Source organism: Heterodontus francisci, chromosome 29 (genome assembly GCF_036365525.1).
Source record: "Heterodontus francisci isolate sHetFra1 chromosome 29, sHetFra1.hap1, whole genome shotgun sequence".
Lineage (NCBI taxonomy): Eukaryota > Metazoa > Chordata > Chondrichthyes > Heterodontiformes > Heterodontidae > Heterodontus > Heterodontus francisci.
Genome location: NC_090399.1, coordinates 12,096,267 through 12,122,565, shown reverse-complemented (window position 1 = coordinate 12,122,565; position 26,299 = coordinate 12,096,267). Strand labels below are relative to the sequence as shown.

The window sequence follows — 26,299 nt, the reverse complement described above, 5'->3', positions numbered from 1 at the left end:
TGGTTACTGTTTGGAGGTCTGTACTCCACTCCCACAAGTGACTTCTTGCCTTTATCATTTCTCATCTCTAACCAAACTGCTTTTACATCCTTTTTTCCTGAACTTAGGTCATCCCTCTCAATTGTGCTAATACCATAATTAATTAACAGAACCAGCCCTTCACCTTTTCCTAGCTTCCTGTCCTTCCTAACTGTCATGTACCCTTCAATATTCAGGTCACAATCTAGGTCATCCTGCAGTCATGTCTCGGTAATGGCTATCAGATCATACTTATTTATTTCTATTTGCGCTCTCAGTTCGTCTGTTTTGTTTCAAATGCTACGTGCATTCAGATACAGAGCCTTTAATTTTGTCCTTATATTATTTTTGTAACCTTTAGCCTTATCCACTGGTTTACTCTTAGATTTGTACTCACTGTCTGTTCCTGTCACAGTCTGTTTATATTTTCCCATATTAATATCTTTCTCTCTTGCCTTGTCTCTACTCTTTGATTTACCACATCTTCTTCCTAAATTTCATCCCTTGTCCCTACTATTTCGTTTAAAACCCTACTTCCAGGGTTATTACCTTTGAGGTTCTGCATCTTAATTTGGTGCCTAGCTCCTCATACCGACTATGCAGAACCTCTTTCCTTGGCCTGCCTATGTCATTGGTACTGACAAGGACCACACTACTGGATCCTCCTCCTCCCACTGTAAGTTCCTTTCCAGCCTTAACCAGATGTCCGGAACCGTGGCAGCAGGCAGGCAACACAGCTGTCTGGACTCTCGCTCTTTGCTGCAGAGAACAGTGTCAATCCCTCTCACCATACTGTCCCCTACTCTCACTACATTCCTTTTTGCTCTGCTCACTTGAATGGCTTCCTGTACATTGGTGCCATAATCAGTTAGCTCATCTACACTACAGCCCTCACTCTTATCCATACAAGAAGCGTAAACTGGTTGCTCAATTGCAAGGGCTGAGGCTCCTCCACGCTCACCTTCTCGATCCCCTTACCTGCCTGACTTACAGTCACACCCTCCTGTCCCTGATCACTGACCAAATCAGATGATCCTATCCTAAGGGGTGTGACTGCCTTCTGAAACAAAGTGTCCAGGTAATTTTGCCCCTCCTTGATGCATCGCAATGTCTGCAGCTCGGCCTCCAGCTCATCGACTCTAAGCTGAAGCTCCTCAAGCCGCAGACACTTACTTCGGACATTTTTACCGTGGATTACTGTGGCATCTAGGAGTTCCCACATACTGCAGCCATGACACATCACCTGCCCTGCCAGCTTTATTGTATTAATTAAATGAAATTTATTTTTCTCAATTAATTTATAGTACTCCTCACCGAACTCCCGAACTCACCAAATTCTTTTTGACACTGTACAGTTAAGCAGCACTCCATGCAGACAAGCAGCACTCAGAGGCCCTTGAATTTATACTGTCTGAAAAACAATATGAGTCAGCTTTGCTAGAGCTCAAGAGGTCTTCTGAGTGGGCAGGCTAAAGCACTGCAACTATTGCAGGTGCCTGACCCTATTATATAAATAACCCCATCCCCAGGACTTGGAGTGGGGTCATAGCAGGAGGAACATGGCAGGCAGAAGTTTGAAAATCTACTGCTACCACCAGAATTATTACTCCAGGGTTTATAAGTATCATCAGCCCCCAAGTGTATGTATAATTGGTCAGTGATAGATGGATTTTTTGTTTCATCGATTTGTCTCCTTTCCTCTCCTCTTCAAGATGTTTATGTCTCGCTGGGATACAATTCCATGGGTATCAGATGCCCTCTGCTCTCTCTCATAACTGGGAGTTAATTGGTCTGCATAACTGATATCTGATTTCCATTGATTATTTAATTGTCACTGTTCTATAAAAACATATTTTGAGATGAAATTTAGTTCATAATCCCAGTAAAGTCATGTGATAATGCCATGATTTGATATCTTTTTAAATTTTTATTTATTTTAGAGATACAGCACTGAAACAGGCCCTTCGGCCCACCGAGTCTGTGCCGACCAACAACCACCCATTTATACTAACCCTACAGTAATCCCATATTCCCTATCACCTACCTATACTAGGGGCAATTTACAACGGCCAATTTACCTATCACCTGCAAGTCTTTTGGATGTGGGAGGAAACCAGAGCACCCGGCGAAAACCCACACAGACACAGGGAGAACTTGCAAACTCCGCACAGGCAGTACCCAGAATCGAACCCGGGTCCCTGGAGCTGTGAGGCTGTGGTGCTAACCACTGCGCCACCGTGCCAAAATTATAATTTCTCATAGGCCACAGAAAGTGTACTTGGGGCAATTTTACTATGTTAACAGCAGTACAGCAATAAAAGTTGTTGTTGTTGTCATTCCTAACAATTGTTATTTTTTAATCTATTCACTGTTGATTTGCAGGTTTGGGGTGTGAGCCCTGGATTCAGATGAAGGGATATCATAAAAATGGAATCGAGCTTGTGTGTAAATCCAGTGGATGGTACCCTGAACCAGAGATACTGTGGATTGGTGAGGATGGACGTAGTTTAACACAGGCTGAAACAAGATACCAGGATTCTAAAGGTCTTGTCGATGTCCAGAGCAACATTGTAGTAACAAGACAGTCAACAAACAGGTTCAAGTGTCTTATACTGAACAGACAGTTGAAAACAGAACAAGAAGTAACTATCAGGATATCAGGTTTGTAAATTATAATGTTTCATCAGTAAAGGGAAAGAAGATTTAAATTCTACCATATATCAGACCCATAAGCTTAACTGTCCCCAAGATACCATCATGTGATGGTGTCACTTCAATCTTATCTTGCTTTTATAAAGCCTGTTTATGTTGACATTCTTGACTTGACTTTTCCAATGTTCTCCTGGCTGGCTTCTCATTCTGCACCCTCAGCTCTTCCAAAATCTGTTGCCTGTATTCTGTCCCACTCACCTATCACCTCTGTCCTCACTGACATACATTGGCTTCCAGTCCCTAATGCCGCAGATTTAAAATTCTCATCTTCATGTTTAAATGCCTTCATAAGCTCACTGTTCACTATTGTGTGTCAGCTGTGGCTCAGTTAGTAGACACTTTCCCAAGTCAGGAGGTTGTGGTTTTAAGTCCCACAGCAGAGCTTGAGGATCAAAGATCAAGGCTGACACTCCAGGACAGTACTGAGGGAGTGCTGCACTGCCAGAGATGCCGTCTTTCAGGTGAGGCATTAAATCATAGCCCCATCTGCCCTCTGAGGTGAACATTAAAGATCTCATAACACTATTTCTAAGAAGAGTAGGGGAGTTTTCCCTAATGTCCAGGCCAATATTTATCCTTCAAACAACATCACAAAACCAAAAAACTGTTCATTGGTGTTTGTGGGATCTTGCTGTGCACCAATTGGCTGCTGCGTTTCCTACATTACATCAGTGACTGCACGTCAAAAGTATTTCATTGGCTGTAAAAAGCTTTAGCACGTCTCAAGCTTGTGGAAGGCCTGATTTAAATGCAAGTCGTTTTTCTTTTTGATCTTGCTAACCACCAGCCCTACGACTCCCTCTGAACTCTTCTGACTCTTTCCATTTACCCAACTCTTCCTCTCTTTGCCCCACTATTGGCAGCTTTGGCTCAGCCACCTCGGGCCCATGCTCTGCAATTCCTTCCTTAAACTCCTCTGACTTTCTGCCTTCTGTATGACCTTTCATGAAACCCATTGTTTTGACCAACTTTTTGATCATCCTTCCCAATACCACCTCCTTTGACCGACCATCCTTTTTGGTCTGATTTATGCCTCTGTGAAGCACCTTGCAGGTTTTAGCTGTTGACCATGGCCTAGACAAATATATAGTTTGTAAATTTAGGTCCCACAAATTTGCAGGCTGCCATATCTCTGTATGTGTTCTGACACATCAGCTCTGGACTCGACCAAAATTCACAGCATCGTTGAGGGGAGTCCCCACAGTTTAAATGGCTTTGCCTGGCTCTGGGAATATTTGGAGCTCCCAGCTGGACAGAAAGGTTGGTAAGTGTTGGGGTGCTGGACTCCCGGATCCCAGAAAACAAGATTAGTGGGAACACATCAAAATATTTTTTTGTCTGTGAAAATGCCGATGTTGGAGTCCCTGCCCTTAGAGAGGCAACAATAATAATAAATATCAGGGTCAGTGATTGAAGTGGGCAGAGGCTCCGCCCCCAACAGACCATTTGGTAAACTTTAGTCTATTAGCAAATTACTGTCTGTTCATGGACTCCTGCTGAAGTGACAGCAGGAAGTTACTGGAAAAACTGTGGCTTTTCCACTTCATGAATGATGGATATTCTGAAAGAATGATTTCTATGATATATATTGCTGATAATATCATTATCTAATTCACTGGTGTTTACTTTACAGATGATATCTTCCCTGCTGTCCCTGTCTGGCTTGTGCCTTTGCTCGTTAGCATTTGTCTTCTAATTGCAGCAATTTTGGTTGTGATTTATTGGAATGTGAAACAACATCGACGCATTAAAGGTACATTCTCAGTGTAACTGTGACTAATAACAATATAGATACAGGCCTGGATATTCCGTGCAGGTGCTCCCAGTGTCCCACTGCAAATTCAGTGGAAAACTGGACGAGTCCCTGGAGAAATAGCATAAAAACCATGTTTCACTCAGGGTTCTGTTGATCATCCATTGCAGTTAAGCCCCCCAGCTCCTCTTCCCCTCCGCTGACCCCCGCCTCTTCTTCTCCAGCTCTCCCTCCCCCTACCTCCCTGCCCCGGCTCCTCTTCTCCTACCCCCGACCCCTGGCTCCTCTTCCCCACTCCCCGTTCCCCACTATTCCCGGCTCCTCTACCCCCCCCCCCCAACCCCCAAATCCCACACCACCCCCAGCTCCTCTTCTAACTGGTTGGTGAGTATTTTCTCTTTGTCTCTTCTCAAAACTAAGGAATATTAATCGGGGTAAGCAAAAAATTCATTGAATTAATAAGAATAGAGGCATTAATTAAAATTTAATAAACAAATAATTAACTAATTATTTAATTATAACACAATTAAGGTTGGCAGGGCAGGTGATGTGTTACAGCTGCAGTATGTGGGAATTGGTGGACACCAGTGTGATCCACAGCAAACACGTCTGCAGTAAGTGTTTGCAGCTCGAGGAGCTTCAGCTCAGAGTGAATGAGCTGGAGGCCGAGCTACAGACACTGTGATGCATCAGGGAGGGGGAAAGTTACCTGGACGCTTTGTTCCAGAAAGCAGTCACACTCCTTAGGATAGGGTCTTCTATTGTAGCCAGGGCCAGGCGGATGTGACTGTGAGTGAGGCATATAAGGGGATCGAGAAGGTAGTAGTGGAAGAGCCTCAGCCCTTGCAATTGTCCAACAGGTTTGATGTCCTTGCAGCTTGTAAGGGCAAAAGCGACGGCTGCAGGGTGGATGAGTAAACTGACCATGGTGCCGTGGTGCAGGGAACCATTCAAATGGGGGGAGTAAATAGGAATATAGTGGTAGTGGGGGTAGTATAGTCAGAGGGATAGACACAATTCTCTGCAGCCGAGAGTGAGAGTCCAGAAGGCTGTGTTGCCTGCCCGGTGCCAGAGTTCAGGACATCTGCTTGGGGCTGGAGAGGAACTTGCAGTGGGAGGGGGCATATCCAGTTGTTGTGGTACATGAGGATACCAATGACATAGATAGGGCTAGAAAAGAGGTTCTGCATAGACAATATGAACAGCTGGGGTCTAAATTAAAAAACAGAAAGTCAAAGGTAATAATCTCTGGATTAGGGTAAATAAGATTTATAGAGTTAAACGCATAGCTCAAAGATTGGTGTGGGAAAAATAGGTTTCAATTCATGGGGCACTGGCACCAGTACTGGGGAAAGTGGGAGCTGTACTGTTCAGACGGTCTCCACCTGAACTATGCTGGGACCAGTGTTCTGGTGAGTCGTAGAACTAGGTTGGGGGGCAGTGGGGGTGCTAGAGAGTGCTTTAAACTAAATAACGGGGGTAGGGATCATGTGAGGGGAGATATGATACTTTAAGGAAAAAGGACAAGGCAATCGAGCAGTGATATGGGTGATGATAACCAAAGGGTAGCTGGAAGGAACATAGCGTAAACTGAAAATGCAGAAGCAGATAAGACCAGAGTTTGCAAGAATGGTTAAAAGACAGAATTAAACGCTCAGTATCTGAATGCATGCAACATTCATAACAAAACGGATGAATTGATAGCGCAAATGGAAATAAATATGTATGAACTGATAGCCATTTCAGAGACGTGGTTGCAATGTGACCAAGGCTAGGACCTGAGTACTCAAGGGTACTTGACATTTTGGAAGGACAGGAAGCTTGGAAAAGGTGCTGGGATAGCTCAGTTAATTAAGGATGACATTTGTACAATGGTGAGCGATGTCCTTAGTTCGGAAGATCAAGATGTAGAAACAGTTTGGGTAAAGATAAGAAATAGCAAAGGTAAGAAGTCACTTGTGGGAGTAGTTTATAGGCCCCCTAACAGTAACTACACTGTAGGACAGAGTATACGGAAGAAATAATGGGGGCTTGGAAGAAAGCTACTGCAATAATCATGGGTGATTTTAATCTCCATATAGATTGGATGAATCAGATTGGCAAAGGTAGCCTGGAAGGTGAGTTCATAGTGTATTTGGGACAATTTCTTAGAGCAGTACGTTCTAGTGCCAACCAGGGAGCAGGCTGTTTTAGAGCTGGTAATGTGCAACGTGACAGGATTAATTAATAACCTCCTAGTTAGATTTTTAGATTAAGATTAGAAATACAGCACTGAAACAGGCCCTTCGGCCCACCGAGTCTGTGCCGACCATCAACCACCCATTTATACTAATCCTACACTAATCCCATATTCCTACCAGACATCCCCATCTGTCCCTATATTTCCCTACCACCTACCTATACTAGTGACAATTTATAATGGCCAATTTACCTACCAACCTGCAAGTCTTTTTGGCTTGTGGGAGGAAACCGGAGCACCCGGAGAAAACCCACGCAGACACAGGGAGAACTTGCAAACTCCACACAGGCAGTGCCCAGAATCGAACCCGGGTCCCTGGAGCTGTGAGGCTGCAGTGCTAACCACTGCGCCACTGTGCCTCTAGGCAACAGTGATCTAACATGATAGAATTTCACATTGAGTTTGAGGGTGAGAAGTGTGGGTCTAAGGCTAGTGTCTTAAATTTAAATAAATGTAATTACAAGGGTATAAGGATAGAGTTGGCTAAAGTGAACTTTGAAATTAGGTTAAAAGGTTGGACAGTAGAGAAGCAATGGCAGACATTTAAGAAGATATTTCATAACTCTCAGCAAAGATATGTTCCATTGAGAAAGAAAGATTCTGAGAAGGCTGCCCCATCTGTGGCTAACTAAAGAAGTTAAGGATAGTATCAAATTGAAAGAAAAAGTGTACTGCGAAGATTAATGGTAGGTCAGAAGATTGGATAGATTTTAGAAACTAGCAAAGAATGACTAAAAAAATCATAACAAGGGAGAAATTAGAGTACGTGAGAAAGTTAACTAGAAATGTAAAGCCAGATCGTAAGAGATTCTACTCTTATTTAAAAAGGAAAAGCGTAACTAAAGTGAGCATTGGTCCCTTAGAGTGAGTCTGGGGAATTAATAATGGAAAGCAAGGAAATGGTGGAAGTGTTGAGCAGGCAATTTGTGTCGGTCTTCACTGTAGAAGACACAAAAAATATCTCAAGAATACTTGAAAATCAAGATGTAAAAGAAAGGGAGGAACCTAAAACAATCACAATTATGAGAGAAAAGGTACTAGGAAAACTATTAAAACTAAAGGCTGACCAGTCCCATGGACCTGATTGTTTACATCCTCGGGTCTTAAAAGAAGTGGCTGCAGAGATAATAGATCCATTGATCTTCCAAAATTCCCTAGATTCTGGCAAGGTGCTGGTGGATTGGAAAATCACAAATGTGACTCCTCTATTCAAGGAAGGAGGGAGACAAAGCAGGAATCTATTGACCAGTTAGCCCAACATCTGTCATAAGGAAAATACTAGAATCCATTATTAAGAAGGTAATAGCGAGGCACTTAGAAAATCATAATACAATCGGGCAGAGCCAACGTGGTTTTGTGAAAGGGAAATCATGTTTGAATAATTTATTAGAGTATTTTGAGGAAGTAACAAACAAGATGGAGGAAAAGGAACCTGTAGATGTGGTGTACTTGGATTTCCAAAAGGCATTCGATAAGGTGCTGCATCAAAGGTTATGACACAAAATAAGAGATCATGGTGTAGAGGGGTAACATATTAACATGGATAGAAGATTGGTTAGCTAACAGGAAACAGAGAGTAGGGAGAAATGGGTCATTTTTGCATTGGCAAGCTGTAACTAGTGGAGTGCAGCAGGAATCAGAGCTGGGCCTTCAACTATTTTACAAACTTTATCAGTGACTTGGATGAAGGGATTGAATTAACTAAGTTTGCTGATGACACAAAGGTACGAAAGTGAGTTGTCAGGAGATATAAGGAGTCTGCAAAGGGATTTAGATAGGTTAAGTGAGTGGGCAAAAACTTGGCAGATGGAGTATAATGTGGGGAAAAAGTGAACTTGTTCACTTTGGCAGGAAGAATAGAAAAGCAGGAAATTATTTGAATGGAGAGAGATTTCTGAACTCTGTGGTACAAAGGGATCTGGGTGTCCTGGTACATGAATCACAAAATGTTAGTATGCAGGTACAGCAAGTGATTAAGAAGGCAAATGGAATGTTGGCATTTATTTCAAGGGGAAATTGAGTATAAAAGTTGGGATGTTTTTGCTACAGCTGTACAGGCCTTAGTTAGACTGTATCTGGAGTACTGTGCACAGTTTTGGTCTCCTTATTTAAGAAAGGATATAATTACATTGGAATCAGTTCAGAGATGATTCACTTGACTGATTCCTGGGATGAAAGGGTTATCTTGTGAGGAAAGGTTGAGCAGGTTGGGTTTGATTCCATTGGAGTTTAGATGAATGAGAGGTGATCTACTGAAACATATAAGATCCTGAGGGGACTTGACAGGGTGGGTGCTGAGAGGATGTTTCTCCTTGTGGGGGAGTCTAGAACTAGGGGACACATTTTAAAAATAAGGGCTCTCCCATTTAAGACTGAGATGAGAAAGTTTTCCTCCCAGAGGTTTGTGAGTCTGTGGAATTCTCTTCCCCAGTGGAGGCTGGATCATTGAATATACTCAAGGCTGAGTTAGACAGATTTTTAATCGACCAGGGAGTCGAGGGTTGCGGTGGGCAGACAGAAAAGTGGAATTGAGGCCACAAACAGATCAGTCATGATCTTATTGAATGGCAGAATAGGCTTGATGGGCCGAATGGCCTACTCCTGCTCCGAATTCTTGTGTTCTTGTGGATACCATCATCTGGAAGTTCCCCTTCAAGCCACACTGACTTGGAAATATATCACCATTCCTTCACTGTCTCTGGATCAAAATCCTGGAACTCCCTCCCTGATAGCACTGTGGGTGTATCTACACCAGACAGACTGCAGTCGTTCAAGAAGGCAGCTCACCACCACCTTCTCAAGGGCCATTAGAGATGGGCTATAAATGCTGGTCTAGCCAGCGACGCCCACATCCCATGAAATTCGTGAAAAAAAAAGGCTGTGTCTGACTGTGGCTCCTTTCCAGTCTGAGCACAGCTGTCATCATCTTGGAATAATAATTCCAGGGATTTGTTTCTAGATAAATGAAACCTTGAGAATTTTCTCGTAAAAGGATCCTGACAGCTCAACTCTATTTCTTTACCTATTTCAAGCTGATATTTTATAGACTAGACATATTGCTAATTTCAAACAATATGAAGCAAATAATCTGGAGCAACAACAACAAATGAAGCTCTGGTTTATCTTTTTGCTGTGATATTAATTCATGAATTTATTTTATAGTTGCCTCTGTATCCAGAAGGTAAAGTAGATTTCTCACTTCCAGTGAATATCAGAGAACCACTGGAGGGAGTAACAGATGGTAAATCTGGGATGAGAATGCGCAGTTTCCTGAAGAGCTCCGGAATTGGTGCACTGGAATATTTACTCATTTAAAAACTCTGATCACTTTCCTTCTTATTCAAATCAATGGAAAGGAATGTCAGACAGAGTGTAACAGGGCAGCTGATTCACTATCCGACATTTAATCTGTCACCCAAGATCAATTTCACCCGCAGGATTTTAAATGTGACCAAATAAACAGTTCAAATGTACCTGTTTCAACTTGCAGTTATTTACCCGATAAATAAATTCAATACTCAATTTACATTATTGATAATCTCAAAAAAAAAGGACTGGAAAAATGCAGCTATGAGGAAAGATTGGATAGGCTGGGGTGGTTCTACTTGGAACAGAGAAGGCTGAGGGGAGATCTGATTGAAATGAACAAAATTTTGAGGGGCCTGGATAGAGTGGAGGTGAAGGTATATTCACCTTCGCAGAGATCAGTGACTAGGGGCATAGATTTAAAGTGATTGGGAGAAAAATTAGGGGGAGATGAGGACAAATGTTTTCACCCAGAGAGTGGTGGGGGTCTGGAACTCGCTGCCTGAAAGGGTAGTTGAGGTATAGATGCTCAGTTCATTCAAAAGAAGTCTGGATATGCACCTCAAGTGCCCTCATCTGCAGGACTACAGACCAAATGCTGGAAGGTGGGATGAGAATAGGATCGTTCTTCGGCCAGCACAGACACGATGGGTCAAGTGGCCTCTTTCTGTGCCTGAAACTTTCGATGATTCTATGATTCATTTCAATTAGATACTTGGGGAACAGTTGGTGATCATGGTCAAATCCTTTCCTTTGTCAACATTTACAAGTAAACTTTAAACTATTGTTAGTTTTGTTACAAACAACCTCAGAATTACAGAACCTGTTGTAAATAAGATCTATTCATGTTTCCCATTTCTGTACTTTGTCTTGCATTAAAATCACTCGAACTTTGAATGCTAGTTATCTTGCACTGTACCCATAGCTTGGTATCAGCAATGTTATTATGTAAAGTACCCTCTGTATAGTTTCTGAATAGTGTAAAGAACAGGGAGAGCGGAATGTACCCTTCCTAATTGTTACTATTATTATTGCTGTTACTTCATTAATCCTTAATATTTATGAAGCTCCCAAAAATATTAACTAGTGGCTCATCTATTTTGCTGCTTATTTCCTCATTGATTGCAAGATCTACCATATCTGATCGATGTTCTCTGACTGCATTTGACCCTTTGGATATGGATTTGTCCACAGTCTTTACCTGTAAGGATTGATATGGACAATTCATGTACAACACCTGCCATTTCCTGATACTCCATAATTTCTATCCCACATGTTCTTTAAAGGACCGGATTGATGTTCAACATTTACTTCTATCATTTCTCCAAAAGAGAGCTAAAGAAATTCTTTGACTATCTATATTCTGCTAATTCTCATCTGTTATCCTCATCTGACTGTCTTGTGATTCCCAGTTCTCATTACATTTTGTTTCCTGCTGCCATAATTTTATTTTCTTGATCATTATCTCCAATGAACGGCATAAACCCTCCATTTTCTTTCCCTAATATTTTAGGCTCCATGAGAGCTTATGTTTCTTTGTAGATTTTTAAAATAATTTGACCATTATGTCTTGGGTGTGCTTTTTCTCCCCTTTTTAACAATATCCTTCATTTCCAAATCTCTTCAAGTAATTGTTTGCAGAAAATGTTCTGTTGTTTAATTTGTTATTCCACCTAAAATTAATCCTTGTTAGAAATAAACTAATTATGCAGTATAGCACAGTGAATTGTAGCACAGTCTATTATTTAAACACCTAAAGATGATAGAAGTGGATCTATGGTGTACTGGAGAAAGTGATTTTAACTGAAAAATCATCATATCTATTTAAATTTTTTCAGAGAAAACATCTGATTCATGAAATAAGGAAGCAGAATATTGGAGATACTCAGTGGGTTCAGCAGTATCTGTGTAGAGAAAAGTGCAGTTAACATTTCAGGCCTGTGACCTTTCAGCAGAACTGGAAAAATTTAGAGATGTAACAGGTTTTAAACAAGCACAGAGGCAGGGAAAGTGGGGAGGGGAAGAGAGGACAAGAGGGTCTGTGATAGGGTGGAGAACAGGAGAGATGAAATGACAAAAGAGACGATGGTGCAAGGTGAAAAGGGAGTGGTAATGAGACAAGTAAAGAAACAAAAGATGTGTCCAGAGGAGGTGTAAATGGGAATAGCAGAATCATTGCCAACAGCTGCATAATGAAAACATGGATTATGACCAGAAATTGTTGAACTCAATGTTAAGTCCGGAAGGCTGTTAAGTATCTAATGGAAAGATGAGGTGCTGTTCCTCGAGCTTCAAAAGAACAATGTAGGAGTCCGAGGACAGGGAGGTCAGAATGGGAGTGGAGCGGAGAATTAAAATGACAAGCAGCCCAAAGCACAGGGTCAAGCTTTCAGACGAAACAGAAATGCTTCACCAAGTAAAGATTATTATCTGAATGGTGATAGATTGGGAAAGGGGGAAGTGCAATGAGACCTGGGTGGCCTTATACACCAGTCACTGAAAGCAAGCATTCAGGTGCAGCAAGCAGTTAGAAAGGTGAATGGTATGTTGGCCTTCATTGCAAGAGGATTTGAGTACAGGAGCAAGGATGTCTTACTGCAGTTATACAGGGCCTTGGTGAGTCCACATCTGGAGCATTGTGTGCAGTTTTAGTCTCATCTGAGGAAGGATATTCTTCCCATGGAGGAATGCAAAGAAGATTTACTAGGCTGATTCCTGGGATGGCAGGATTGACGTATGAGGAGAGATTGGGTCGACTAGGCCTACATTCACTCGAGTTTAGAAGAATGAGAGGGGATCTCATAGAAATCTATAACATTCTAACAGGACTAGACAGGCTAGATGCAGGGAGGATGTTCCCGATGGCTGGGGAGTCCAGAACCAGGGGTCACAATCTCAGGATATGGTGTGTTCCATTTAGAACCGAGATGAGGAGAAATTTCTTCACTCAGAGGGTGTGAACCTGAGGAATTCTCTACTGTAGAAGGCAGTGGAGGCCAAGTCATTAAATATATTCAAGAAGGAGATAAATATATTTCTTAATGCCAAAGGGATCAAGGGATATGGGGAGAAAGTGGGAATAGGGTACTGAATTAGACGATCAGCCATGATCTTTTTTGAATGGCGGAGCAGGGCTGAATGGCCGAATGGCCTACTCCTGCTCCTATTTTCTATGTTTCTCTGTTTAATCACCCAGTCTGTATTTGGTCTCCCCAGTGTAGAGGGGATCACATTGTGAGCAGTAAATACAGTATATTAAAATTGAAAGAAGTAAGTAAATTTCAATTTCGTATACAGTATTCATTAAACACTATGCAATCTCCTCCACATTGTGGAGACCAAACGTAGACTGGCTGATTGTTTTATGAAATACCTCCATTCACTCTACGCATAACCCTGAGCTTCCAGTCACTTGTCATTTTAACTCTCTGTCCCACTCCCATCTGTTCTCTCTGTCCTTGGCCTGCTCCAATTTAGCTCAACAGAAGCTCAGGGAACAGCACCTCATCTTTCCATTAGGCACTTTCCTGCCTTCCAGGCTCAACATTGAGTTCAACAATTCCAGATCATAACCACTGCCCCCATTTTTACATCATGCAGCTGTTGGTGGTGATTCTGCTATTGCCATTTACACCTCCTCTAGACACATCTTTTGTTTCTTATCTCATTACCACTCCCTTTTCACCTTGTATCATCATCTATTTTGTCATTTAACTTTCCCTGCCTTCCGTCCTATCACAGACATTTCCTTTTGTTCTTTCCTCCCCTCCCCATTTCTCTGCCTCTGTACTTACTTAAAACCTGTTACATCTTGAACTTTTCCCAGTTCTGCTGAGAGGTCCCAACCTGAAACGTTAACTCTGTTTCTCTCTCCACAGATGCTGCCTGACCTGCTGAGTATTTCCAGCATTTTCTGTTTTTATTTCAGATTTACATCATCTGCAGTATTTTGCTTTTGATTAATAAAGTTATAGTTTCTAATATTCATCACAAGCTTTTTGTTGTATCTTTCCAGAACTGGAACTTTGGAAATCTATCATAGAATTTGGTAAGAAATCAACATTGTAATATTCACAAACTATAATGAATGTTGCCTTTAGAGTAATTGCAAGTTTAATGAATTACATTTACATTTTTATCTGTTCAGATCATTAATTATACACATTGATGACATTACTATACTTTAAAGTAAAGGCCAATAAACTAATCCCGACATATTCTTGGTGCACAATTCACTGGATGAGGATATTTTGGAATAATCTTCGATATTTGATTTAAATACATTGGGCAGAATTTTCCAAGACCTTGTGATGCCACAGGGCCCTGAGCAATAGTAGACAGACAATCAGAAAATTGTCAGTCCTTCAGTGTAACCTCAAAAAGCACTCAGTTTAACAATGTTATATTTGTGTTTCCCACACTGTTAATTTATTTTGACCACTCTGACTTACATTGGTAATATAATTTGTGCCAATGTGTGGACACATTATGTTGCACAAACATACCCATGAGAAACTAGATTGAGATTGGGCCAAAGTCATTTCCTATTGGACCTTGACACCTTGCAGAGAGAGGAAACTTGTATCCAATTAATCTAGCCAGAGATCACACCCAGATCCTTGAGTTCAAATGTTAAGAATAACTGACTGCAACAATTAGACAGATCTTATGACAAGCCACAATAGAATTTAATTATTATATGTCTTTTAATTAAAACTTCCTTACAGCTGTGCGTTGTAGCTGCCTCAAATTATTTTTCTGATGTTTAGTGATTTTAAAAAGTAGAGAAACTCCTTCCATTTATGTAGCATCTTGTACATCCTGAAACACTTCTCATGTATGTAGTTGTGACAGCTAATTTATGCACACCAAGGTCCCACAAAAGCAATGAGACAAATGACTAGTTAATCTGTTTTTAATGATGTTGATTGAGAGAGAAGTAAATATTGGTCAGGAAACCAAGAGAACTCCTCTGCAGTTATTTGAATAGTGCCATGGGATTTGTTATGTTCACTTCAACAGGTTGATCGGGTCTCAACATAACATCTCATCTAAAAGCTGTTCATTCTATAAATGCAGTGCTCCCTCAGTACTGCACTGAAGTGTCAGCCTAGATTATCTGCTCAAGTCCTGGAATGGGGATTGATTCATAAATTTTTGACTCATGTTAGCATGAGCCAAGATTACTCTTGATATAAACTAAATATGTCTAATCTATAGACACCTTCTCCCTCATGCTGTGGAGCCCTGTCAGATTTGTTTAGAGCTAGTCCTGCTTGACCACATCAATATCGGTGGAAATGAAGCATCACTGGAGAATACAGATTGCAGGACCGGCCCCCCGACGTCAGGCTTCGTGGCGGGGGGGGGGGGGCCCGAGAAATGACTCCAGAAGTGGCCCGCCACGGGCCTCGAAGCTGGGATGGCCCCACCCCATATTACTGGTGATGGCGAGGGTTCATGGCGGCACCCCCGTCGCAACAGGGCCACAATTTCAACATGTTAATGTATGATAATTAATGAATTAATGCCATTGGCTGTCCCACTCCAATATTGAGGTTGGTTACCAGGACTCCCGCGTCTTCGATCTCCATTCGGAGATCCGAGGAGGAACACTGGTTGGGAGGGGGGAGCAGGTCAGTTTTCAGGGAGGGAGAGGGGTTAAATGATTTTAATTGGTCTAGGGGGTGGTGAGAAGGGATAAAGTTCATGGTTTATAAACTTTGGGGGGGAGGCTCAGGATCTAAACGTAAATTTTTGTGGGGGGCAGAGGGCATGTAATAAATTGTTTAGTCATGGGAGGGTGGGAGAAGAGCTTGAATCTTCAATGGAAGGGTTTGAAGTCCTTTAAAAATGGCACCAGTGCCTACGCATTTAATGTCACGGGGGCTCCATGGAGCAAATCCCGTGAGTGTGCCCACCAGCTTTGAAGCTCGACGCCGAGACTGGTGGTGAACTGGTAAAATGCAGCCCACTGTATAAATAGGTTTTGGGGATGACTGAAACAGACATCTCAATGCAACCATTCATACACACAGTGGCTAAAATTAACAACCATTGTCACTGTGATTGTGGTGAAGGAACATCATGTCAAAATACTGAGAGATAATCTACTAATGGTATCAAAGCTACAAAATAAATGTAGTGACTGTGTCAGAGTTCTTTATGCAAGTGTGAGAAATATTAAATATTAAAGCAACTTGTGGAACAATGTGGGTGGTAACAGACCCTTTCCATCTTTATTTAAATCAGCTTTCAAAACTTTTCTGTAAATTTCATATTCAGAAATGATGCACAGATTGATGTAATTACCACTCACTATTCACTTCCTGCACATAAATATTACAAACACTTAAATAATCAACTTTTCTAAAATTTATTACTTGCAAGTTTCATAAATAGTTTGGGATAGTTTGACCAGAAACTGAGCTGGAGTAGCAAGATGAATACCGTGGCTACATGAGCAGGTCAGAGGCTAGGAATCCTGCGGCGAGTAACTCACCTCCTGACTCCCCAATGCCTGTCCAACATCTACAAGGAACAAGTCAGGAGTGTGATGGAATACTCTCCATTTGCCTGGATGGGTGCAGTTCCAACAACACTCAAGAAGCTCGACACCATCCAGGACAAAGCAGCCCGCTTGATTGGCAGCCCATCCACAACATTCACTCCCTCCACCACTGACACAAAGTGGTAGCAGTGTGTACCATCCACAAGATGCAGTGCAGCAATGCACCAAGGCTCCTTCAACAGCGCCTTCCAAGCCAGTGAACTTTACTACCTAGAAGGGCAGCAGATGCATGGGAACACCACCACCTACAAGTAACCCTCCAAGCCACACACCATCCTGACTTGGAACTATATTGCTGTTCCTTCACTGTGCTGGGGCAAAATCTTGGAACTCCCTTCCTAACAGCACTGTGGATGTACCTACCCCACATGGACTGCAGCAGTTCAAGAAGGCAGCTCACCACCACCTTCTCAAGGGCAATTAGAGATGGGCAATAAATGCTGTCCTGGTCGGCAATGCCTGCATCCCATGAACGAATAAAAGATAAATATAAAGCTTGGGTGGATGTTTCTCAGTCAGCTGGAAGTCAGAAGTCTTGAATTTGGGAATATTCTAAGGTTAAGTGTGTTACGAATTGCACTGAGGAAAGTCCTTTCCACATTTAGAGTCATAGAGAGATACAGCACTGAAACAGGCCCTTCGGCCCACTGAGTCCGCGCCGACTATCAACCACCTATTTATACTAATCCTACATTAATCCCATTTTTCCCTCTCACATCCCCACCTTCCCTCAATTCTCCTACCACCCACCCACCTACACTAGGGGCAATTTTTTTACAATGGCCAATTTACCTATCAACCCGCAGGTCTTTGGCATGTGGGAGGAAACCGGAGCTACCCTAAAACATGTCTCCACTCGGAAACCCCGAAACGCATCACATGATGCACGAGTGTTTCCAATTCTCACACCAGCCATTCTTATCAACTCCAAATTGAAATGTCAATATGGTGACAATTAATCCTGAAATTCCTTTGATGGTTAAGCAGGTAAAGGCACCATCTGGTTTGACGCTGACCCATTCAGTTCTGAGGGTGTGCTGCACTGTCTGAGGTGCTTTCTTTCCTTTGGCACATTTAACCGAGGTCCTGTCCACCCTCTCAGGTGGATGTAAAAGATCCCATGGCACTATTTCAGAGAGGAGCAGGGGAGTTCTGGTCAATATTTATTCCTAAACCAACATCACTAAAGCATATTACCTGGTCATTATAGATTGCTGTTTGTGGGAGCTTGCTGTGCACAAATTGGCTGTAAAGCACTTTGGAGCATCTTGAGGTTGTGAAAGATGCTATATAAAGGCAAATATTTGTTTCTCTTTTCATACCAGATGGTGGTAGATTCAATCCAATGTCTGCGGTGAATTGATTATTTATTCCTGCTGCTTGGGCGAGGGTGGGGAAAACATCACACAAGTGTTCTGATTCAATTTCTATACTGGCTGCCCAGAAAGTATAAGCCAGCAAAACCCAACATGTTCAGGATGGGAGAGGAAAAAGAGGAGAAAAATAGGGAGATTGGAGTGTCCTATTTCTCATCTACCTGCTGTCCCTCGGTGACATCATCAGAAAGTACGGCGTTAGTTTTCACATGTGCTGACGACACTCAGCTCTACCTCACCACCACTTCTCTCGACTCCTCCACTGTCGTTAAATTATCAGACTGCTTCTCCAACATCCCGTACTGGATGGGCAGAAATTTCCTCCAATTAAATACTGGGAAGACTGAAACCATTGTTTTTGGTTCCCGCTCCAAACTCTGTTCCTAGCCATAGACTCCATTCCTCTCCCTGGCAAAAGTCTGAGATTAAGCCAGTTTGTTCACAACCTTGGTGTCACATTTGACCCCAAGATGAGCTTCTGACCTCATTCACACCATCACTAAAACCGACTATTTCTCCTTCCGTAACATCGCCTGACTTCACCCCTGTCTCAGCTCATGCCTTTGTTAACTCTAGACTTGACTATTCCAATGCACTCCTGGCTGATCTCCCGCATTCTACTCTCTGTAACCTTAAGATCATCTAAAACTCTGCTGCCCATGTCTTAACTCACACCAACTCCAGTTCCCCTATCACCCCCGTGTTCACTGACCTGCATTGACTCCCAGTCAAGCAATGTCTTGATTTTAAAATTCTCATCTTTGTTTTCAAATCCCTGCATGTCCTTGGCCCTCCCAATCTCTGTAATCTCCTCCAGCCCCACAACCCTCCGAAATATCTACGCTCCTTTAATTCTGGCCTCTTGAGCATCCCTCATTTTTAATCTCTCACCATTGGTAGCCGCACCTTAGTTGCCTCGGTCCTAAGCTCTGGAATTCCCTCTCTACACCTCTTCGCCTCACCACCTCACTTTCCTCCTTTAAGACATTCCTTAAACCCTACATTTTTGACCAAGCTTTTGGTCATCTGTCCTAATATCTCCTTATATGGCTCGGTGTCATACTTTGTTTTATAATCCACCAGTAAAGCACCTTGGAATATTTTATTGCATCAAAGATGCTATATAAATATAAGATGTTGTTGATGTCATTGTTGATGACGATGATGACAAATCTTTGCCTTTAGAAAGCTCCTTATTATTTTCCTGTGACCTTCCCAGCACCTTTATAACCACTGGTTAAACACCTTTTATAATTGCTCAGAAATAATTTGAATGGTGATTGGTTTTAAATTGTTGGAAAAAGAGGGCTCAGTGTTCAAGCTATTTTAAATGTGGGGAATATGGTGATATTTTAATGTTTGATAATCAGGAGAATAGAATGTTTTTACTAAATTCTTTTTTATTTTATAGACCAGTGGAAACCTCTTGTTGAGTCAGGTATGGTATTCTCTTTTACATAAACAATTATTATACATTGTTACGCTGGTATGTTTTGCTGAATGATGATTTTCTTTGGGACTGACTGGAGATCTGTTTTTGTATTTTTTTGCGAAGACATTTAAAAAGACGTTTTATAAAGAGATAAATGCTGACAGATTAAGATAATCACATGTTTTGCTGCACTGTAACCTACATTGCAAAGGACTGTGAGCAGGGAGATGAAATGTCTCTGCATTTCCCAGCAAGAACCAAGACCCAGGAAGTTTAAAGGAACTATCTGTTCTTTTCAGCAAGCAGGGAAATACTGCTCACTGCTATGTTTGAATCACTGAGTGACTGTCATGTGATAAGTCCATCCCCATCTGTGGCTTTAAGCTGGTGTTTTTCTCTGCAACAGAAGACACGTAACTAGACTCTGACATGAGCAGACCCTAAGTGGGGATCCCTCTCTCGGTCTCTCTCTCTCCATTCCAGTTTGAAAGCTTTTAAATCCTGCTTGTTGACTGACCACCTTTGCACACTCTGGTTCCAAGCCAGAGAGAACAGAGAAAAACTCTGTTAAAAGAAATCATCAGCATCACTATCTCCAAGAGAATCATCAAACCAGTCATCTACCTCTTCAAACTAAAAGTCTCAGGGCCACTGAATTCAGCTAGAAACCAGCTGAACACCAAACTTCCAAGACTGTGTATTCCTTTATATTTCTGTGGACATAAACTCAACCAATCTACCTTTCCCCACTCTGTAACCTATTTGTATGTGTCTAAACCTCCAGTGTGCTTGTGAGAGTGAAAGTTAGCGTGTTGTTTGTTATTTTAATAGTTTGGTTTAGGTCCAATAAAGTTTTCTTTGGTAATTCAAGAAAACCTGTCCGATTGGTTCTTGTTATGATCCTAACAAATAAGTACCAAAAACCTACTGAACTGGCCAGTGCATCCACTTTAATAAAGAATGAAACTTGTTGTGGTCAAACAAAGAGAGGGAAAAGACAGAAGCACTTTGACCCCCTCCTTACTTGACCACAACAGAAATTTGGGGACTTGCGTCGAGGATTAAACCCAAAGACAATTGGAAAATTGGAAGCTGGAAACCAAATTGATCCCTAGCAAATAATTTAAAATTTTCAATTCAGGTTTTCTTGTGGTTTTCAGTGCTGGAATACAAAAATGTCCACATTCAAGGCCAGTACCTTCCTAGAATAGAGTGAAGTAACTTGGGCCAGATTAAAAGCCCTATCTGTTGAAGAGCTGAGGAATGTAGCTGGGCAGTTAGAGATTACTATCCGTCCAAAAACTAGAAAGCCTGAAATCTTAAAACTTGTGGCCAACCATTTTAAAATTGACACTAAAGAAACGGAGACAGACATAGAAGCTGAAACAGACAAAGTAACATGATCCAAGATACAGCTAGAACAGAGAAGACTAGAATTAGAATTTCAGGAAAGACAGAAAGAAAGAAAATTCCAGGAAAGGGAAAAAGAAAGAGTTTACCAGAAGGAGAAAAGGGAGTTAAGGCAGCTTGAACTGAATAGGGGAAGACCCAATGTACCCGATGAAGGCACCACTAGTGTGGGAGTTACCGCTAACTCAGGACTGGGTGCTGAGCTCTTAAAGTTCTCCCAGCTGATACCAAAATTCAACGAGGGGGATGTCGAAGTATATTTCATCTCCTTTGGAAAGCTTGCAAAACAGTTGAAGTGGCTGGCTGAGAACTGGACACTGTTATTGCAAAGCAACCTAACAGGAAAATCTCATGAGGTTTATTCATTGTTGCCTGATGAGAGTTCAGCAGATTACGAGATGACTAAAAATGCTATCCTGAGTGCATACGAGCTAGTACTGCAGGCATACTGCCAAAAATTCCAAACTCTCCGAAAGCAGCCAGACAAACTTGAGTTTGAAAGGGTTAAGCAACTCGCTTTTGACCAATGCATACGGATACTTAAGATAGAGTCCACCGATGAAAACCTCAGACAGGTGATGCTCCGTGAGGAGTTCAAAAAATCGCTTCCCCTTTCCATAAAATAACACATGGAGGAACAAAAGGTTCCAAGAGCCAGGCAGGCAGCAATCCTGGATGATGATTATACACTTATTCACAAACCCTTTCCCCAAAGGAAACCCTGCCCCAGACACCTCCAAAAACCTGAAAAGGACAGAGGTGGGAGGTTGATAGGAGGATGAACAGCCATGAGCGAGAAGGGAGAGCTAGAAATACAGGGGACCCTCCACGGCCAAAAAGGGAGGTGCTGAGAGCAGGAGTGATTCCCGGAAATCTCTGCACTTCCATTGTAACAAGGCAGGTCACCTTTGAGCTGGAAGTTACAGGGAAAACCCATAGGTTTAGTCAGGGTACCAGACCAATGCAGAAAAAGGGGCCCTGATGGAAAGCACAGCAGACCAGGCTGTGGCTTTAACTGCGGCAGTAAAACCGAATAAACCTACCACTGAGAGTGAAGGAAAACTTAACAAAATCCCTGAGAGCTACCAGCATTTTGTGTCCAGAGGAAAAGTGACCTGGCATCTTCAGATAGGTTCTTCCCCAGTGATTTCCCTTCATCAATGGTTCTTGTCTTCACATATTTACCTTAAAGCATTTAGGGGTTAATTTTCTGTTTCACACCCAGCAAGGAAATCCACTTCAAGATCAGGCTACAATATTATAGTGTAATTCTTCAACTCATCTGCCCTTCGAGCATTTCTGTCACTGGGAGTGTGAGATTGGTGAATTTACCCTGTAATACAATACTGGTTAGGCAGATTTCCTGAGGGTATTTACTGTATGACACAGATTCCTGATTCTCTGGATGGTGGACATTACTTTGACTCTGTTTGTGAAGTCCAGGCATTTCTTAATACAGGCAGGTCTCTGATTTATCAGGGAGCCTCCTCTGATACAGATCCGACAATACAATATCCAATGAAACATTAGAAAATAGAGCAGAACTGCTCCTTGTTTCATCCAACTATTTCCTGACAATCCCCGTCAGTAAGTTTCCTGTAACTGATCCAATCTGAGCTGCAATAACTATTCAGGCTGATCTTGAAAATCCTTTCAAACCGGGTCAGCTGAATTCTGTGAGCAAACTATTTGCCATGACAAGGTTTCAGGGCTGTAATTTTCAGTGTCTAGCTCTCCTGTTATTCTAAAGCAGTCTGTTCCAGATTCTCTCCTTCAGTGCCCAGAGCTCTGCCAGCTGGATGGATCAAAGAGTAAATTTGGGCACAAACTGCCCACGATTTTCTGCCTATTTAACTCAATGGATGGAAAATCATGGACACTGGGACAGACACTCCCGTCAGTCAAAGCTCTTGTGTTTGATCCTTGATGATGATAATCTGGGCCAGACTAAAAATGTAGCTTCAAATGTGCATTGAGTAATGTCACAGGAGATCCATCAGGAGTTATTGATTACATTTAAAAATGCCAATAAAACTCTTTCTGTGGAATTATTGACACATTAAATCACTGAGAAAGACTTAGAAACAGAACATTGATGGCACAGCAAGAAGTCATTCCAATCTAATTTGTTGTTTCTGTTTTCAGAGTGGAAGAGAATTTGTGAATGTGAAGGTAAGATCTTATTATTGTCACACACAATAAGAAAGAATACATTCTAAAGCTTATGAACAGCTTCAAAAAAACTGACAACTTAAAAAATAAACAATATAACTGAAAAATAATCTTCAATAAAGGCCGATGACAAAGACCACTATTTCAGTGCAGCAAAACAAGTTAAATTCCTTTAGATTGTTTTAAATTTCAGGATTTTTAATTGTTGTCTTTAATCAGATTTCACATTTCAGTTTGTTTTTCCGTGAAACACTGAGCCCTCCCATATGACATATGAAACAAATTAGTTACAGTGGGAGAGCAGTAGGACATGAACTTGTTCTGATTGAAGCAGCTTCTACACCCAATTTTCTAATTTAGAGGGAAAACCTGAAGTACGTAAAAATATTATTTTTACTGTGGCGGATTTAGAAACTTTTGAAGAGGGAAAGTGACATGATGGTGCAAGATTTATTTTCTGGTAGGTCCAGGGGTTTGTCCCCCCAGGAAATCTGTTTCTTTAACACTATTTAATGGCATTTGCCAACATTTTGAAGCGTATTGTCATTCTTTGCCTTTCTCTGTTCTTTTCCATATAAATGTTTGTAGATGTGTCTGTGATGAAACAAATAAATGGGTAGAATAAAATGTGGTGTTTGGTATTGAGAGAAAATTGCCATTGAACAAATTCTGGTCTGTAATCATTCATTAATCTGTGCTTTAACTAACTTTTTAAAATCAAACAAGCCAGGTAAGTTTGCAGAGTGTTGTTGACGTTTTACTGAGGCTGAGGGCCATATTCATCGAATTTTCATCTTCAAAATAAAACTCACTAAAAAGTAATAAAAAGACAGAACTAAAGGCTCTGTATCTGAATGTGCACAGCATTCATAACAAATCACATGAATTGTCAGCACAAATAGAAATAAATATGTATGACCTGATAGTCATTTCAGAGATGTGGTTGCAAGGTGACCATGGCTGGGACCTAAATATTCAAGGATATTTGGTATTTCAGAAGGACAGGAAACTAGGAAAAGGTGGTGGGGTAGCTCTGTTAATTAAGAATGACATTAGTACTATAGTGAGAGAAGACCTTAGTTCTAAAGATCAAGATGTAGAATCAGTTTGGGCCGAGATAAGAAATAGTAAAGGAAGGAGGTCACTGGTGGGAGTAATTTATAAGTCCCCGAACAGGAGCTACACTGTAGGATAGAGTATGCAGGAAGAAATAATGGGAGCTTGTCAGAAAGGTATCTCAATAATCATGGGTGATTGTAATCTCAACATAGATTGGACAAAAAGATTGACCAAGGTAGCCTGGAAGATGAATCCGTAGAGTTTTTTTGGACAATTTCTTAGTGCAGTACTTTCGAGTGCCAACCAGGGAGCAGGCTATTCCAGACCTGGTAATGTGCAAGGAGAAAGGAGTAATTAATGACCTCATAGTAAAGGAGCCTCTGGGAAGAAGTAATCATAACATAATTGAATTTCACATTCAGTTTGAGGGTGAGAAGTGTGGGTCTAAGATTAGTGTTTTAAACTGAAATAAAGGCAATTACAAGGGTATGAAGACAGAACTGGCTAAAGTGAACTGTGAAAATAGATTAATAGGTAGGACAGTAGAGATGTAGTGGCAGACATTTAAGGAGATATTTCATAAGACTCAGCAAAGATACATTTCAGTGAGAAAGAAAGACTATGAGAAAGATGCACCGTCCGTGGCTAAGAAAGTTAAGGATAGTATCAAATTGAAAGAAAAAGTGCACAATTCTGTGAAGATTACTGGTAGGTCAAAGATTGGACAGAATTTAAAAACCAGCAAAGAATGACTTAAAAATGAGAATGAATAAATTAGAGTATGAGAGAAAGCTGGCTGGAAATATGAAAAAAAATAGAAATAATTTCAACATGTATTTAAAAAGGAAAAGAGTAACAAAAGTGAGCATGGGTCCTCTAGAGAGTGAGTCTGGGGAATGAATAATGGGAAATAATGAAATGGCAAAAGCATTGAACAGATATTTTGTGTCTGTCTTCACTGAAGAAGAAACAAATAACATCCCAGAAATACTTGTAAATCAAGAGGTGAAAGGGAGGAAGGAACTTAAAACAATTAAAATCACCAGGGAAAGGGTATTGAGAAAACTACTAAAACTAAAGGCTAAATTAGAACTAAACCAAGACCTGATGGCCTGCAATAATAATAATATAAAAGCAAAATCCTGCAGATGCTGGAAATCTGTAATAAAAACAAGAAATGCTGGAAATACTCAGCAGGTCTGGCAGCATCTGTGGAGAGAGAAGCAGAGTTAATGTTTCAGGTCAGTGACCCTTCTTCAGCTGCATCCTAGGGTCTTAAAAGAAATGGCTGCTGAGATAGTAGATGTCATTTTCCAAAATTCCCTAGATTCTGGAAAGGTCCGATCACAGAATCACGGAAGTGTTACAGGCCATTTGGCCCATCATGTCTGAACCGGTTCTTCACATGAGCAATTCACTTGGGGCCATTACCCCGCCTTCTCCCCATAACCCTGCACATTTTTCCACAGATTGGAAAATAAGAACATAAGAAATAGGAGCAGGAGTAGGCCATTCAGCCCCTTAAATCTGACCCGCCATTCAATAAGATCATGGCTGATCTGTCCCAGTCCTCAACTTCTCTTTCGGGCCTGCTCTGCCGAACCTTCGACTCCCCGAGATTTCAAAAATCTATCTACCTCCTCCTTCAATACATTTAGTGACCTAGCCTCCACAACTCTCTGAGGCAGGGAATTCCAGAGATTCACCACCCTCTGAGAGAAGAAATTCCTTCGCATCTCAGTTTTAAATGTGTGCACCCTTATTCTGTAACTATGTCCCCTAGTTCGAGATACCCCACTAGTGGAAACATCTTCTCAACATCTACCCTGTCGAGCCCCCTTAAAATTTTATATGTTTCTCTAAGATCGCCTCTCATTCTTTTAAACTCCAGTGAATAAAGGCCTAACCTGTTTAGCCGCTCTTGATAAGACAGCCCCTTCATCCCAGGAATCAGCCTACTGAACCTTTTCTGAACTGCCTCCGATGCTAGTATATCCTTCTTTAAATACAGGGACCAAAACTGTACGCAGTACTCCAGGTGTGACCTCACCAACACCCTGTACAGTTGTAACAAGACTTTCCTATTTTTAAACTCGAACCCCCGAGCAATAAAGGCCAAAATTCCATTCGCCTTCCTAATTACTTGCTGCACCTTGTTACAACCGACTGCTCCTGTCAAAGCCCCCAATCAAAATATACGATTCTGATTGTGGTGGGAGAGACGCACTGATAATTCAATCCCGTCACTCCA

General features: G+C 41.6%; 1 protein-coding gene across 1 annotated transcript in view; it reads left to right on the top strand.

Annotated features, from left to right (window-relative positions):
- Positions 1-26,299, top strand: part of LOC137346122 (butyrophilin subfamily 3 member A1-like) — an 83,826-nt gene that overhangs the window by 48,452 nt on the left and 9,075 nt on the right. Inside the window, exons 5-9 of the mRNA XM_068009434.1 lie at positions 2,401-2,679; positions 4,364-4,483; positions 14,044-14,076; positions 19,387-19,413; positions 22,963-22,989. Coding sequence (XP_067865535.1) covers positions 2,401-2,679; positions 4,364-4,483; positions 14,044-14,076; positions 19,387-19,413; positions 22,963-22,989 — 486 coding nt within the window. The remainder of the gene's footprint in view (positions 1-2,400; positions 2,680-4,363; positions 4,484-14,043; positions 14,077-19,386; positions 19,414-22,962; positions 22,990-26,299) is intronic.